Source organism: Salmo trutta, chromosome 3, assembly GCF_901001165.1.
Source record: "Salmo trutta chromosome 3, fSalTru1.1, whole genome shotgun sequence".
Classification (NCBI taxonomy): Eukaryota; Metazoa; Chordata; class Actinopteri; order Salmoniformes; family Salmonidae; genus Salmo; species Salmo trutta.
In genome coordinates, this window is record NC_042959.1 from 38599646 (window position 1) to 38614150 (window position 14505).

General features: G+C 43.3%; 1 protein-coding gene across 1 annotated transcript in view; it reads right to left on the minus strand.

The window, feature by feature from the left end:
- The window catches only part of LOC115174963 (X-linked interleukin-1 receptor accessory protein-like 2), a 345823-nt gene that overhangs the window by 117501 nt on the left and 213817 nt on the right, over nt 1–14505 (minus strand). The window contains exons 4-5 of the mRNA XM_029734041.1: nt 9393–9579; nt 9009–9162 (exon numbers count right to left, since the gene is read on the minus strand). Coding sequence (XP_029589901.1) covers nt 9009–9162; nt 9393–9579 — 341 coding nt within the window. The remainder of the gene's footprint in view (nt 1–9008; nt 9163–9392; nt 9580–14505) is intronic.

Consider the following 14505-nt stretch of genomic DNA (forward strand, 5'->3'; position numbering starts at 1 on the left):
GACATGTTCCGGGTAGCCTCAGAGAATAATATCGACGTATACGCTGATTCGGTGAGTGAGTTTATAAGGAAGTGTATAGGAGATGTTGTACCTATTGTGACTATTTAAACATACCCTAACCAGAAACCGTGGATAGATGGCGGCATTCGTGCGAAACTGAAAGCGCGAAGCACCGCATTTACCATGGAAAGGTGACTGGGAATATGGCTGAATACAAACAGCGCAGTTATTCCCTCCACAAGGCAATCAAACAAGTGAAATGTCAGTATAGAGACAAAGTGGAGTCGCAATTCAACAGCTCAGACACGAGACATACTGTATGTGATAGGGTCTACAGACAATCACGGACTAAAAAAGGAAAACCAGCCACGTCACGGACACCGACGTCTTGCTTCCAGACAAACTAAACACTTCTTTGCCCGCTTTGAGGATAATACAGTGCCATTGACGCGGCCCGCTACCAAGGACTGTGGGCTCTCCTTCTCCGTGGCTGACGTGAGTAAGACATTTAAACGTGCTAACCATCGCAAGGCTGCCGGCCCAGACGGCATCCCTAGCCGCATGCGCAGATCAGCTAGCTGGTGTATTTATGGACATATTCAATCTCTCCCTATCCCAGTCTGCTGTCCTCACATGCTCCAAGATGGCCACCAGTGTTCCTGTACCCAAGTATGCAAAGGTAACTGAACTAAATGGCTATCGCCCCATAGCACTCACTTCTGTCATCATGAAGTGCTTTGAGAGACTAGTCAATGATCATATCTCCTCCACCTTACCTGTCACCCTAGACCCACTTCAATTTGCTTACCGCTCCAATAGGTCCACAGACGATGCAATCGCCATCACACTGCACACTGCCCTATCCCATCTGGACAAGAGGAATACCTATGTAAGAATGCTGTTCATTGACTATAGCTCAGCATTCAACACCATAGTACCCTCCAAGCTCATTATTAAGCTTGAGGCCCTGGGTCTCAACCCTGCTCTGTGCAATTGGGTCCTAGACTTCCTGACAGGCCAACTCCAAATGATGAAGGTAGGAAACAACATCTCCACTTCGCTGAACCTCAACACTGGGGCCCCACAAGGGTGCGTGCTCAGCCCCCTCCTGTACTCCCTGTTCACCCATGACTGCGTGGTCATGCAAGCCTCCAACTCAATCATCACAACAGTAGTAGGCTTGATTACCAACAATGACAAGACAGCGTACAGGGAGGAGTTGAGGGCACTCAAAGTGTTGTGTCAGAAAAACAACCTCTCACTCAACATCAACAAAACAAAGGAGATGATCGTGGACTTCAGAAAACAGCAGAGGTAGCAGCCCCCTATTACCCCCCTATCCACATCGACGGGAAAGTAGTGGAGAAGGTGGAAAGTTTTAAGTTCCTCGGTGTACACATCACGGACAAACTGAAAATGGTCCACCCACACAGACAGTGTGGAGGCTGAAGAAATTTGGCTTGTCACATTAAACCCTCACAAACTTTTACAGATGCACAATTGAGAGCATCCTGTCGGGCTGTATCACCGCCTGTTACGGCAACTGCACCGCCCACAACCGCAACGCATCACCAGGGGGAAAACTACCTGCCCTCCAGGACACCTACAGCACCCAATATCACAGGAAGGCCAAAAATATTATCAAGGACAACAACCACCCGAGCCACTGCCTGTTCACCCCACTACCATCCAGAAGGCGAGGTCAGTACAGGTGCATCAAAGCTGGGACCGAGAGACTGAAAAACAGCTTCTATCTCAAGGCCATCAGACTGTTAAACAGCCATCACTAACACAGAGAGGCTGCTGCCTACATACAGACTTGAAATCATTGACCACTTTAACAAATGGATCACTAGTCACTTTAATAATGCCACTTTAATGATGTTTACATATCTTGCATTACTCATCTCATACTGTATGTATAAACTGTATTTTAAACCATCTATTGCATCTTGCCTATGCTGCTCTGTCATTTCTCATCCATATATTTATATATTCTTATTGCATTCCTTTACTTAGATTTGTGTGTATTAGGTAGTTGTTGTGGAATTGTTAGATTACATGTTAGATATTGCTGCACTGTCGGAACTAGAAGCACAAGCATTTCGCTACACTCACAATAACATCTGCTAACCATGTGTATGTGACCAATACAATTTGATTTGATTTGAAAACCAGACAGAATTAGAAAGGAAACTGTCTTTTCAATTATGCAAATCTAATACAGGTCCTTCCAGACCCCGGTTGTCAAAAACAAAAGATGATAAAGTTCATGGATGTGAAGCTGCCATAATGATATTCAGGGCATCAAGCTCATCCTAAGCTCCTAAACTATAACGAGAGTAGCGCTGAGGATGACAGAGCTCTAATTCACTACCTTGTCATGCTAAATAATATAGACGTAAAATCAATACCAATATGCTGTTTAAAAGCTTGAAGTCAACCTCCAGGTCGCTGGCAACACCAGGCACACAATACTGAGGCTACAATTAGGCTGTATTGATTAACCAATTATCCCTCAGTGGACCACTATGAATGGTAATGATCTATTAATACTGATTTCATTATTCAACTATTAGTCAATAATATTAAAGAGCCCCCCTTTTTAATAATGCTGTATTCATTAGAATTGTCACCAGATCTGGAGTGACTGGGCCTTCCTTTCTGCTTATCTTGACACACTGTGAATTCGAATGAAAAGAAAAAGAAACGAGGAAAGAGAAAGATAAGAAGAAAGACAAGCAGGATGAGTCCAAGGCCGATGCTGCACTGTGTCAAACTATAGACTCCCTCAGTGACTCAGTTTATTCAGGGTTAAAAAACAATATGATGGCCTCTGGATTTAAACACGGTAGTAGTTTACTAATTCCACTTTGGATAGGGTGCACTCTCAGATTGCAACACCACATTAGCATTACACACTTATCTATTATCTCTTCTGATTTGCAGTGAGACATCAAAGTTTGTGTAACACAGCTCTTATGACTGAATTGATATGTGTAGACAGATTTGCATATGTGCTCCGTTTCTCTCCTACGATGATCTTTTGAGAGTAAAAGTGGAAAAACCTCAAAACTATTCTCAGGGGGAAATGTCTCTAGGTGACATAATGCAATTAGTTTGACCAGTGACTGAGAGTGTTTCCTGTCGATGGACAAATGAGCCTATTCATGCTTCTAATTTTCCAACTCACTGAGTGAATCAAATTGAAGAGTCCCCACTGTGCTGCTTCCATCGGTAATCACTGGGTATCAACTCACCTTCAAATAATACATCTCTCCTGACCCGGATAGAGGTCTCTGATAACTTTCGATACCAGGTTTATTAGAGCTGTTAACACAGACAATGAGAGCTCACTTCAACTTCCTTTGTCACCTCACCTGACACCTATTCATATGAGACATCCATTAGAGCGGGCGTTTAAGAGGTGCCGCCAGAGTAAAAGTCCTCCAATGGTACTGTTCAGAATGTTAATGGGTAAACTTGAGATAATATAAGGTATTGGGATTCAACTAAAGTAAGTAGGCCTGTAGTGTTAATATTACTCAATATGGCTCTGTGTAAAAGCCTAAGTCTAATTTAGTCAAATCTCATGTTTGCAATAGTTTCTGAATTTCACACAACTCTTTCAGTCAAATCCGCTAAAGGTGTAATATAAAATGCACTCACAAAGGCAGTTGCTTGGGGACAAGGTTTAGGGACATGCCCTCAGTACAGTGGTATGTCCCTCCCCAGTGTGTGTGTGTGTGTGTGTGTGTGTGTGTGTGTGTGTGTGTGTGTGTGTGTGTGTGCGTGCGTGCGTGCGTGCGTGCGTGCGAGAAAGGAGAGAAAAGGTAACCCCCTCTGGCAAGAGAGAGTGACAGGCAATCGATTCCTCTCGACGCCAGCCCTGTCACGCCTCATCTGGGGAAGACGCCCGGCCGTTGTGTGTGTCCTGACAAGGCGTGGACTTATTTAACATGAAACCCAAGTATTCCAGAGCTTTTGACTCCACTGAAACAAATGTGTTTATCGTCCGGTGGCGTCACTTGGCATATGAAGACAAACAGGACATGCTGGTGTCTAGGGACAGGCCATACATCCTGCTCTTTCCCTTTAGCTTATTATCAAACACTCTTCTCCTCTCCTCTCTCCTCCCCTGTCCTCCTCTCCATGACTGCAGTCTCGCCCTCCTCTCTTCTCCTCAGCAGGAACAACGCATAGCTGCACTACTTTAGGACCCGTGACCACACGCATTTAGATATGTGACCACTTCAATCTGCTTTAGCAGTAGGCTTAACTCCTAATTGAATGTATCCGCTTCACTTGCTTGTAATGTGATCTATCCAAGGTTTGACCACAGTGTTTTGGGTTGTATGTGTCTCGTTATTCAATCTTAATGCATTTTCAGTGTCGAAACAAGTAAAATCCATTTTGGGTATCATTTGATATGCATATGCTGGTTTACAGATATGTGACACAGCTCAGATTCCCTGAGTAAAGGAGGGAGGATAATCACAGGTAATGTACTGTACTACAGACATACTTCACAAGCATTTAAATGTTTCAACGTTTACAGCCATTTCTAAACATTTATAGTATATAAATATAGCAATCACAAAGATACAATAGATTTCAAAACGGCAATATACTTTAAATACAGTTCATTGAAAGTATTTAAAATGGTTTAGTGCATATATTTTATAAATGGCATATATGCCCTACATCTTTTCAGCTGTTTTCAGTGGTATCTGTATAGGTACCATCGACAATAATTTCCCTCACCACAGAAATATAAATTTAGTTTAGAATCATGCACGTCTTATTTTTGTTCTGCATGCTTCTTAATATTTGATGGACTAACCTTTCCTTGAGGACATTCGAGCACCATTTGTAAAAAATCATACTCTCTCTGACGCACATAGATTTCTGTTGCCAGAAAACCACTTAATATTACTTTTTTGGGGAGGCAATTCTATCTACTGGATTGAACTGCTCCTTACTCTAACATGTTTCCTAAATTAATGGGCTCATATTTTCCCAAAAAGACCCAAAGGATACTTTTTCTTGTTCTCCATTTCACTTCTCCTAAGAAAAGAAAAAAGTTGTCACGCTGATCTGGGGAAAGAGCAGGACAAAGCCCATGTGAACACAGACAATTTCATGATGAATTATGAGGTAATAAAATAAATAGGTCATGGGGTTTCCACATGGGTAAAAAAGTAGCCAAGAGGCTAGAGTCTAAAGGCAGAACTCGCAGGCCTAGCTGAGAAGACGGGAGGGAGGAAGAGAGGATTCAGGATTCATGCACGGCCCATCATCTCTCCCATTGTTGACTTAACCAGCTGCGGAAGGTGATACAATATTTGAATGAGTTTTGGAGACGCATGACCGTGGTAACTGTTAAATTTAGCCTGAACGCAATGTTCTTTCATAAGAGGAATTTTACTTTGAAATGCATTTTGAAATATTTATGACCAGGGTGCTGACTATGGCGAGGGAGAAGAGGCTTTTCTTGGTCATTCTGGTTTTTGGGCACAAATCTGAGTCTTTGTCAAGGTTTAGCCTCCCCTACACTCTGCGTGAGTTCAGTACTGTATTGCTACTATACTGCAGGCCATTCAGTAGCAGATTGGCCCTACAGGCTCCTTCCAAGGCCTTATCGTTGGCTCTATACATTTTTATTAATTTAGCAGACGCTCTTATCCAGCAATAAGGGTTAAGTGCATTGCTCAAGGGCACATTGACAAATCTTTCACTTAGTCAGCTCGGGATTCAAGCCAGCGACCTTTCGGTTACTGGCCCAATGCTCTTAACTGCTAAGCTACCTGTCGCTCGTTAAATACTGAAATAAACAAAGGTGTCATACAATGCTACAGTAATAAAAGGAATATGGACCCAAACATGGTAGCTTAAAACAGTTCCTGGCCAGCAACCCCATTAATATTCCTACTCTAAGAAAGTAGGCAAGCCCCCTGCCCCCTGGAAGCCTGAGTGTCCTGATTGACCTCTCTGTGTGCTTAAAGCTAACTAGCCCAGGCCTTGTCTAACCCTGGCTTGGCTCACCACCCAACCAGCAGCACACTAACATGGCATATGATCCTACGGGTCAGCGCCCCAGGCAGGCTGTAAACCATGTGGAATCCAGCTCCAACATTACACCACTCACTGGAACTAGCACGCCTAGCGCTTAGCTTAGCAGAAGGCATGTGAGTAAGTGAACAAACAACGGCTCAGTTAACCGACAAGACAAGCATATTCTTCACATATCAGTGAAGCAGATGTCTTTCATATTAGCAGATTATATTAGCCTGCCGCTACAGCCTCTGTTCTTGCTTTGCAATGCTAGCTCATTGAATACTGTTGTTTAGTGAAGCATAGTACTGTGCCTGTTTTGGTCCCTGAGTTGCATGTAAAATAATGTGTGTGTGTCTGTCTGTCTCTCTCTGTCTGTGTGTGTGTGTGTGTGTGTGTGTGTGTGTGTGCCTGTTGAGAGTTAGAATAGTACAATACACAAGGTGCAATTTCGAAAATTGCATCAGTAGTTTTTGTCTTGTTATGCCACTCACAGACAGTCACTCAATTAGCCCATGTCAGTAAAAAAAAAAAAATAGATTGGTCAATTTGTCTAGTTAATCTAGCCAGCTATCTAAACTTGTAGTAATCATGGCCGAATTACCGACCGGGCACGCACGGCACGTGCCCAGGGGCCCTGACCTCCAAGGCGCCTCCATTGATTTTGTTAGTCACTCTCGTTCAGATATAAACCTCTTGAATGATATGGCAAAATGTTGATTTACGCCTAAATAGACATACCCAAAACAAATTATTTTTCATGAGATGGCCATAAACAATAACTAGTAATGCTGCATAGTTTCAGAAAGGTCTAGAACTCACCTTTCTGGTAAAAATAGTTATAAATTGCTGAGGTATACTCACTGTTGAGGACACAAGCTCAAGTCATAATACAAATATTATGAAAATATTAAAAATCATATGATTTTTTTCCTATTCAACAAAAGTGGGTCAATATAGTTTTAATTATAAATGACTTACTTTAAGATTTCAACTTTCTCATAACTATAAAATAATATGATCATACTTAGTGACGGTACAATATTGGCACCATTTCATATAAATGACAGAGACTTTTCTGCCAAACGTTCTCTGAGCTGCACTGAGACACCATTAAAATGTGTGCAGACTCGTTACAACTTCAGCTTTAAAGGCAAAGTGATTTCGTCCGTCTGTGATCAAAAGTAGGTGGTCCTGTTAAAATTCTATGAAATGATTTGATATGTTTCCCTGATGAGAGCTATGAATCTACCTGAGAACATTACAATGAGATGAAACTACTATTGTTGCATCCACAAGACACTCCTGTTCCACATGCGCTTCTGCAAGCACAGCTGTGAGTTTCACAGGCACAGGAAATCTCACAGCTGCGGATTGCAATAGCATACAGTATATGAATCAGGACAAGTAGCGCTTTTAGGGAGTGTTGTGCAATTGATGTTGTGCCGTTCACGGTCAGAACCTGGCCAGAACCGCTCCAAGTCCCCTATATAGGGGACTTAAACATGGCAAAATATGTAGAAAAGCAGCAATTTAGGTAACAACAAAAAAAGGTCCAATAAAGCAAATGTATTTGTTTACCTTTTGTTAATAAAATACTTTATCTGCCAAGAGAGCCCTCTGTATGTATTAAATTATAGTTTTTAATCCCAGTGCTGAGTTAACTGTTGTTAGTTGCTTTTCCTTCAGTCTATAGTCCAACTCATCTCAAACCATCTCAATTGGGTTTAGGTTGCATGATTGTGGAGGCCAGGTCATCAGATAAAAAAAAAATGTAACCTTTATTTAACTAGGCAAGTTAGTTAAGAACAAATTCTTATTTACAATGATGGCCATCCAGGGAACAGTGTAACTACCTTGATCAGGGGCAGAACAACAGATTTCTACCTTGTCAGTTTAGGGATTTGATCCAGCAACCTTTTGGTTACAGGCCCAAAGCTCTAACCACTAGGCTACCTGCCGCTAATTGTGTAGCTAATAGGCTATGTGTTTGTAGATCGGCGGAGGTGAATACAGCAATCAATGTGATAATGGCTGGAGTCATTTTTTTCTTGTTTTTGCTGTTCTTCAAATAGCATTTCAGAGGTTTTTACAGCCCTGTGTGTATGTGTGTTGCAGTTTGCATGGTGATAGAACTGTCTTTCAGTCTGTATTGTCTGGTTGAGGCACCTATCTGTTTCAGTTCCATTGCTGTATGTATGTGGTGGACTCATGGTTGTGTGTAGTTTCCATGTGTTTCTGTTCTGTTTGTAGTGTAGCTAGAGTCAGAGTCAGTGCTGCCTGCCTAGTGCGGTCTTGGGGCTCCAGCAGATTGGCTCCGCTCTGTTTCAGAGGAGGGCTAGGCAGGCAGGCAGGCAGGCAGGGTGAATGAGCTGGGGGGTTGATTTCACACTGCAGTTGGCAGCTGCTCTTCCTGCAGTCAGGACCCAGCACACACCCCAAGGGTCAGACTCACTGGCCTGGAATCCCAGCCTGCCTGCTTGCCTGCCTGCTGCATGACAGAGGCAGCAGAGGAGGAACAAGCCCAAAATGTGAATAAATAAATCCATCTCACGTCACAGTGGTTGCCAGCGTTTACACTGAAGGCTGATGCATCACAGACACACAGTGACGCTCCACTATGCTCCTGTGATAAATGGTGTGTCTCCGCAGTGCATCCGGTTTACAGCCAGCGCACAGTGTTTTATCTTTGATCTACCAAACTTTGAGAGGAAGGGGCATGAGAATATTAAGTGTAAGAGTGCAAAAGTGCATCCTGCGTTTGGACGTTGATGTAAATCTTTACGTTCACGTTTCACGGCAGCTGATTTCAGATCACAGCTGTCAAACTCTTTTTAGCATTGTGCACGTATAATACAAACATACACACAACAATATAAAACGAAATCATACTGTACATGTAACCAGACATATACATACAGTATATGCACACCCACATGATATGGGGGGCTCACCTGTGACTTTGAGCTCTGTGGTCCTTCTCACCACCCGGCTGCCATACTTGAGCTCACAGGTGTAGTTCCCCCCGTCGTCCTCCTGCACCTCAGGGAACCAGATGTTGGTGGTGTTCACCATGATGGAGCTCCGCCATGTCTTCTTCTCACACTCCTAGACAGACAGGACACCACATCAACACCACACACACCATGTTATATCATGTCACTTTCAACTATTTTTTTGTTTAGTTTAATAAGATACCCATTAGTCCACCAGAGCTAACCTTCATGGGTTCATATACAAAGACTAGCACTGCATCCCAAATGGCATCCTATTCCCTATACAGTGCACTAATTTCAACCAGAGCCCAATGGGAATTTTCGGAGAATAAGGGTTGTTACCTTATACCAGGTCATCTGGGGCTGCTTGTAAGGGGCGAGGTAATCCTCGATGTCGGGGCAGTTGATCATCTTGCTTTTAGTGATCTCGGCTTTCTCCAGGTGGCGTATTTTACTGTTGAAGCACAGGCCCTCGTCGTTCTCCTCCACTGCCAAGGACATGGACACCTTCATGCAGTAGGTGGAGTTTCTGCAGGCAGGGAGCATAACACAGGAGGCTTTATGTTTCCCCAAGTTCACCTCTAGCCAACAGTCATCACACACACAAAAGCACACATCGATTTCTCCAGGGGGTTTCATCTGTAAACCAGCAGAGATCTTAAACACTGCCATTCATTCCATCAATGCCTCCCTGCCTACCTGTGATGATGTGAAGTGGGGCCTCTTTTTACTTTTTTAGTTTCCAGTTAACCACATCAAGAACAATGGGCAAGTTGAACACGGAGGTTACCTGAATGAAATATTTCAAAATGCTTCAATTAGTAAAGAGATGCGGCTCCCCCTGAAGTGGCAAGAGCACATGCTGTATGGAGAATAAATTAGCATATTATTTCAATAGGCACCAGCCAGAAGTACAAGTCTCCTTCAGGGAGGCATGTGTCAGGGCAAGTGACACCCAGTTCCACACGCAGCTACTGCCATGGCTACTACACAAGGCTACAGTACGTAGAGAGTGACTGCTGCATCCTCCCCCCATTGAAAATGCATGAGGGACTTCAGGCATAGGATTACCCTGCAGTGGCATTGTGTGTCAGCCTCTCAAATGCTAGGGCTCCCTGAACCTCCACTAGTGAATTCAGTCTGTTTGATGTAAAGATTTAACATTTCGGCATGAACCATTTAGTTGGTTTTAGACTGGGACATCAGGCGGGCTTGTGTGTGTGTGTGTGTGTGTGTGTGTGTGTGTGTGTGTGTGTAGATTGTCTGACATATCTGCTGTTTTGTGTGTGTAGAATTCCTGGCTGCGGTCCCAGGCAATAGAGATAGAGAGTACAGCTGTCCTGGGCTACTTTATTTACTCTAGGAGAAAATCAACTATGACTAAAATACTGTTCACAAGGGCGCTCACTGTGTCTGGTGACAACGGTCTCATATCGTGACAAATAATGGACAAACAGAGGACAGATGTGTGAAAGTCACTTAGGACAAAATGAGGGGGATATTTTCACTGGTCTGTTACTGACAATTAGCTGGAAGTTAATCACACTGCATAACTATTGTGCAAGCCTGATACGACTGCTTCCACTGCATTAATAATTAATCACTCTCCTCCTGCAATTACTTTCATTTGAAAATGCTCAGGTTACAGCTCGCCAATTTAATTATATGCTCAATAAAGAGGTATTTCTGTGTTTTTCGCGGTTCATGTTTACATCTGTTAATGTGAGCTTCAAATTAATTTTACAATTAATCTAACACAGCAACTTTCAAGATGCTGCCCACCCAAGCTGAGTCCGTCCGTCCGTCGCATGGGTCAGTATGCCCGGGCTCTTAACACTCTTGAGACATGAATGAATAAGCATTGAGAACTTCCATTAGCCTGCATGACTTCCTTCCAAACTGATTTCACATGTAATTTCCCCTACACAGGTTTCTGTGTGAGCCGGGGCACAGAGAGCCAAACTGTGTACATGCTCTCATAGCAGAGGTCAACCGTACTTCAGGCTCTATCTACAGTAGATCTCAGTAAATGACCATAACACATTAACGGTGCTAAGTCGTTTCCTATATCGCTGGAGGACCAGAGGTCAAAGCAGGAGCCCTTAATTGCAGCAATCTGACCTTGGAGCTCTATGGGGTAAACATCCATAGATGACCGAGAGACTGACTGAGGCCCTGCTGCAGGCAGGTCGGCCATGTTGTTCTGTTCTGCTGCTTTGTCTCAGAACCACCTGAGAAAGTACATAGCCTGCGAACAAACATCTGGAGGAGCCTTGTCTGTGGAGATCACTTGCGATTTGTGTCTCAGCAGCAGTGACATCGCAGCTCCCAGCCTTGGAGGAGGAGACATACAGTACACAGGACAGCTCTCCAGGGCACCCTGCCACGGGCATTCCACTCACACAGGGAGAGGATAAGGAGGAAGTTGGAGGTGAAATCATATGATTAATTCACTGATAATGAACCTTATTCTCTCCCTTTCCTCCACAAGCCCTAGCTCTCATGTAACACTCTCTGTGGATGGAAGATGGGCCTAGGAGGACCCAAGGGCCAATTATACTGACTGACAAAAGTGTTGCTCTATGAGCTTCATAGAAATGAGCACTGTCTGCCACTGTGATTTGACCTGTTTTCATTATGGATTGTCTGCTGAGATGGCCTATACCACAGAGAGCAGAATCTTGGCACTTAACACAAATTTATCATAGAGATTAAACATTATATTTAATTAGAAGGCACTAGTCCATCCGTTTGTCAATGACGGAAAAGGAATAAAAGCGAATTATGTAGTTTAGTTTGAAATGGTTGATCCTGTTGGTAGGAATTATGATGCATTGCTAAAGCTTTCTGAGCTTATGAATGGTTTTATCGGGTCCCCAGATGCTACTGCAAGTCCCTAAAACTCTATATGGGGAAACTTTCCTATGCAATCTCCTGCCTCGCTTGCACTGGAGTTTGAAAATGACACAGTAAACTCTTTGAACTTAATAAAGGGGCTTAATAAAGATGGATTTCAGAGAGGGAGAACTTTACATGCAACAGTTTGAATCTAAATGTAGGCCAATTCCATTGATCAAAATGGGGTAGAAATTATATTTCTCCCATTTCCATGTAAGAGAGGGAAGAAGATGGAAATTTAGTAAAGTTTTAAATAGGTGTGCTAAATATTTCACAAAGAGCATGAGCCACCAATTTAATTTCAATGGGAACCACTCTAAGAATGAACTATGATGGCCCAACTCCTTTAGCTATTAAACCTCCGATGTAAATGACCTTTAAAAAATATATATATTTTTTAACTCTCTCGCTCGTACTACACACTGAGCAGAAACAAAATGTTACAAGGAAATGAAAAACAGTTGTTTAAAAGCCATGGAAACAAACAGGTCAATGTGTGAATGAATCAGAACACCTTGCCACAACAATGACATTTCTGTTGACCCATGGGCCATTGTTCGTGATAAAACCTTCCAGATCACCAATCTGCAGTGGTTGGTTCAGCCTGGATCAATGGGTTTGTGTGATGTTCAAGGTTAAATGGGTGCTTGGGTTGAAAGGGTTAATAGGTTGGTCCCTATGGGGCTGCTATGTAGAGCAGCACATCAAAGATAGAGGTAGATTTTCTCCAGTCTCAAACCTGCTTACTGTGCGGTTGTCACGCGTGCACACTCGCACACACACGCACACGCACACACACACAGTAGTGTTCTTATACAGAGGGGGCAATAGTCCATGACCATCATTGTGGGGAGTCTCTAGAAAGACAGCTTTTCATCAGACACGCTGGAAAGAGAGAATGAGTCCAACCACACATCTCAGACGTCAAAACATTTCAAAAAGATTGTTCCTCAAAATGCCAATTAGGAAGTATAATTAGGGGGTTAGGACAAGGACAGAGGGCAGTGGTCCAGCAAAAGACAACACTTTCCCTCTCCAATCTCTAGAGACCTGACCAGTTAATGGCATGGACACCCCAGTATTTCAGATGACAGGAAAAGTGTTCAGACAGGGGGAGTAAAGTGGGTGAGATTACCCCGTCCCGATGAACACAGAACACAAGGCTTCACACCATGTAGTAAAGGTGCTGTGTACACAAAATGACAAGCGGGTGGTCGTTCTCGCTAGCTATCTATCTACCCGCAGCCAGAGTCAAGGTGACTCTTCTGCTGAAGCGATAACATGCTATATGTGACCCGTTTCAAGAAACTAGGCATATGTTGCACGTCGCTACTTCACAGGAGAGGCATTTGAAAGCTTTAAAAAATATATTTTTATCAAAATGTTGTTGTTGCAGAAATGCCTTCTGGAACATGTGAACTTTCATTTGCCTTAATAACAAAGGTGTATGCCATCTGTAAATACAAATAAAATTGTTAAATGATGAGCCTAGTTGGTTTAGCCACGGAAAAAGCCAGGAACCTTTCCACTAGCCATGATTGGATGGGCTGGACATGCCGAGAGATGAGTTCGGATAACGTGAGTTGCTCAGTATATGAAGACAATTCTGGCTACTGCAGATTTTTGAAAGATATAACATTGGACTGTTCTCAACATGATGGCTGCCCTGAACAGCTGAGCTGTAGATGTTCATTCGTAAAATCATATACCATTTTATAGCTCTGAGTCTCTACTTATCCAATGTAAAAATCACCATTTAAAATGTTGTTACATAAGACTGAATCGAGGCAGTGAGTCATATATGATGTTCTGCAAGTCAGGGGCTCACAACTTGCAGACTTGTTTACGCTGCTGTGCGTTTTTGTTGCCGTTTTTACTTTGCTACCTGACGGTTTTTACTTTTTCATACCGTATATTTTTACTTTTTCCCTCACTCAACTTTTTTTTTTTCATTCAACTTTCCTACCCCGGAGGTTTTATCTGGACATGGTTCGTCAGGACTTCAAACAGCCGAAGCTAAGTAACATTAACATGATGCCTTCTAATTGCAGTCGTTGTACTCATAATATACAGGAGAACGATCGCCTTACGGCAAGGATAGCTGTGCTGCAAGCCCAGCTTCAGACGCAATCGTTAGGCAAGGGTAATTTCAGTGTAGGAAAGGATGAAACAGCGTCTGTGCCACCAGCAAGTACAGATAGTAACGTTAGTATAAACCCCCTCGCACGGTCCCCGCAGCCGGACATCTTTCTCATGGTGTCTGGAGGGAAACGCTGTAGGAATGCTCAACCGGTGTCGCTTATTCAGCCGACAGAAACTTTCAACCGGTTCTCCCCGTTAAGCGAGTCGGAGTCGGAGGCCGAGACTTCTCTGGTCTCTGCTCCTCCCGTTGTGGGGTCTGAGACGCCGACGGCTCCCACCATTAGCTCTGACAAATTGAAAACCCTAGTCATTGGCGACTCCATTACCCGCAGTATTAGATTTAAAACTAATCATCCAGCGATCATACACTGTTTACCAGGGGGCAGGGCTACCGACGTTAAGGCTAATCTGAAGA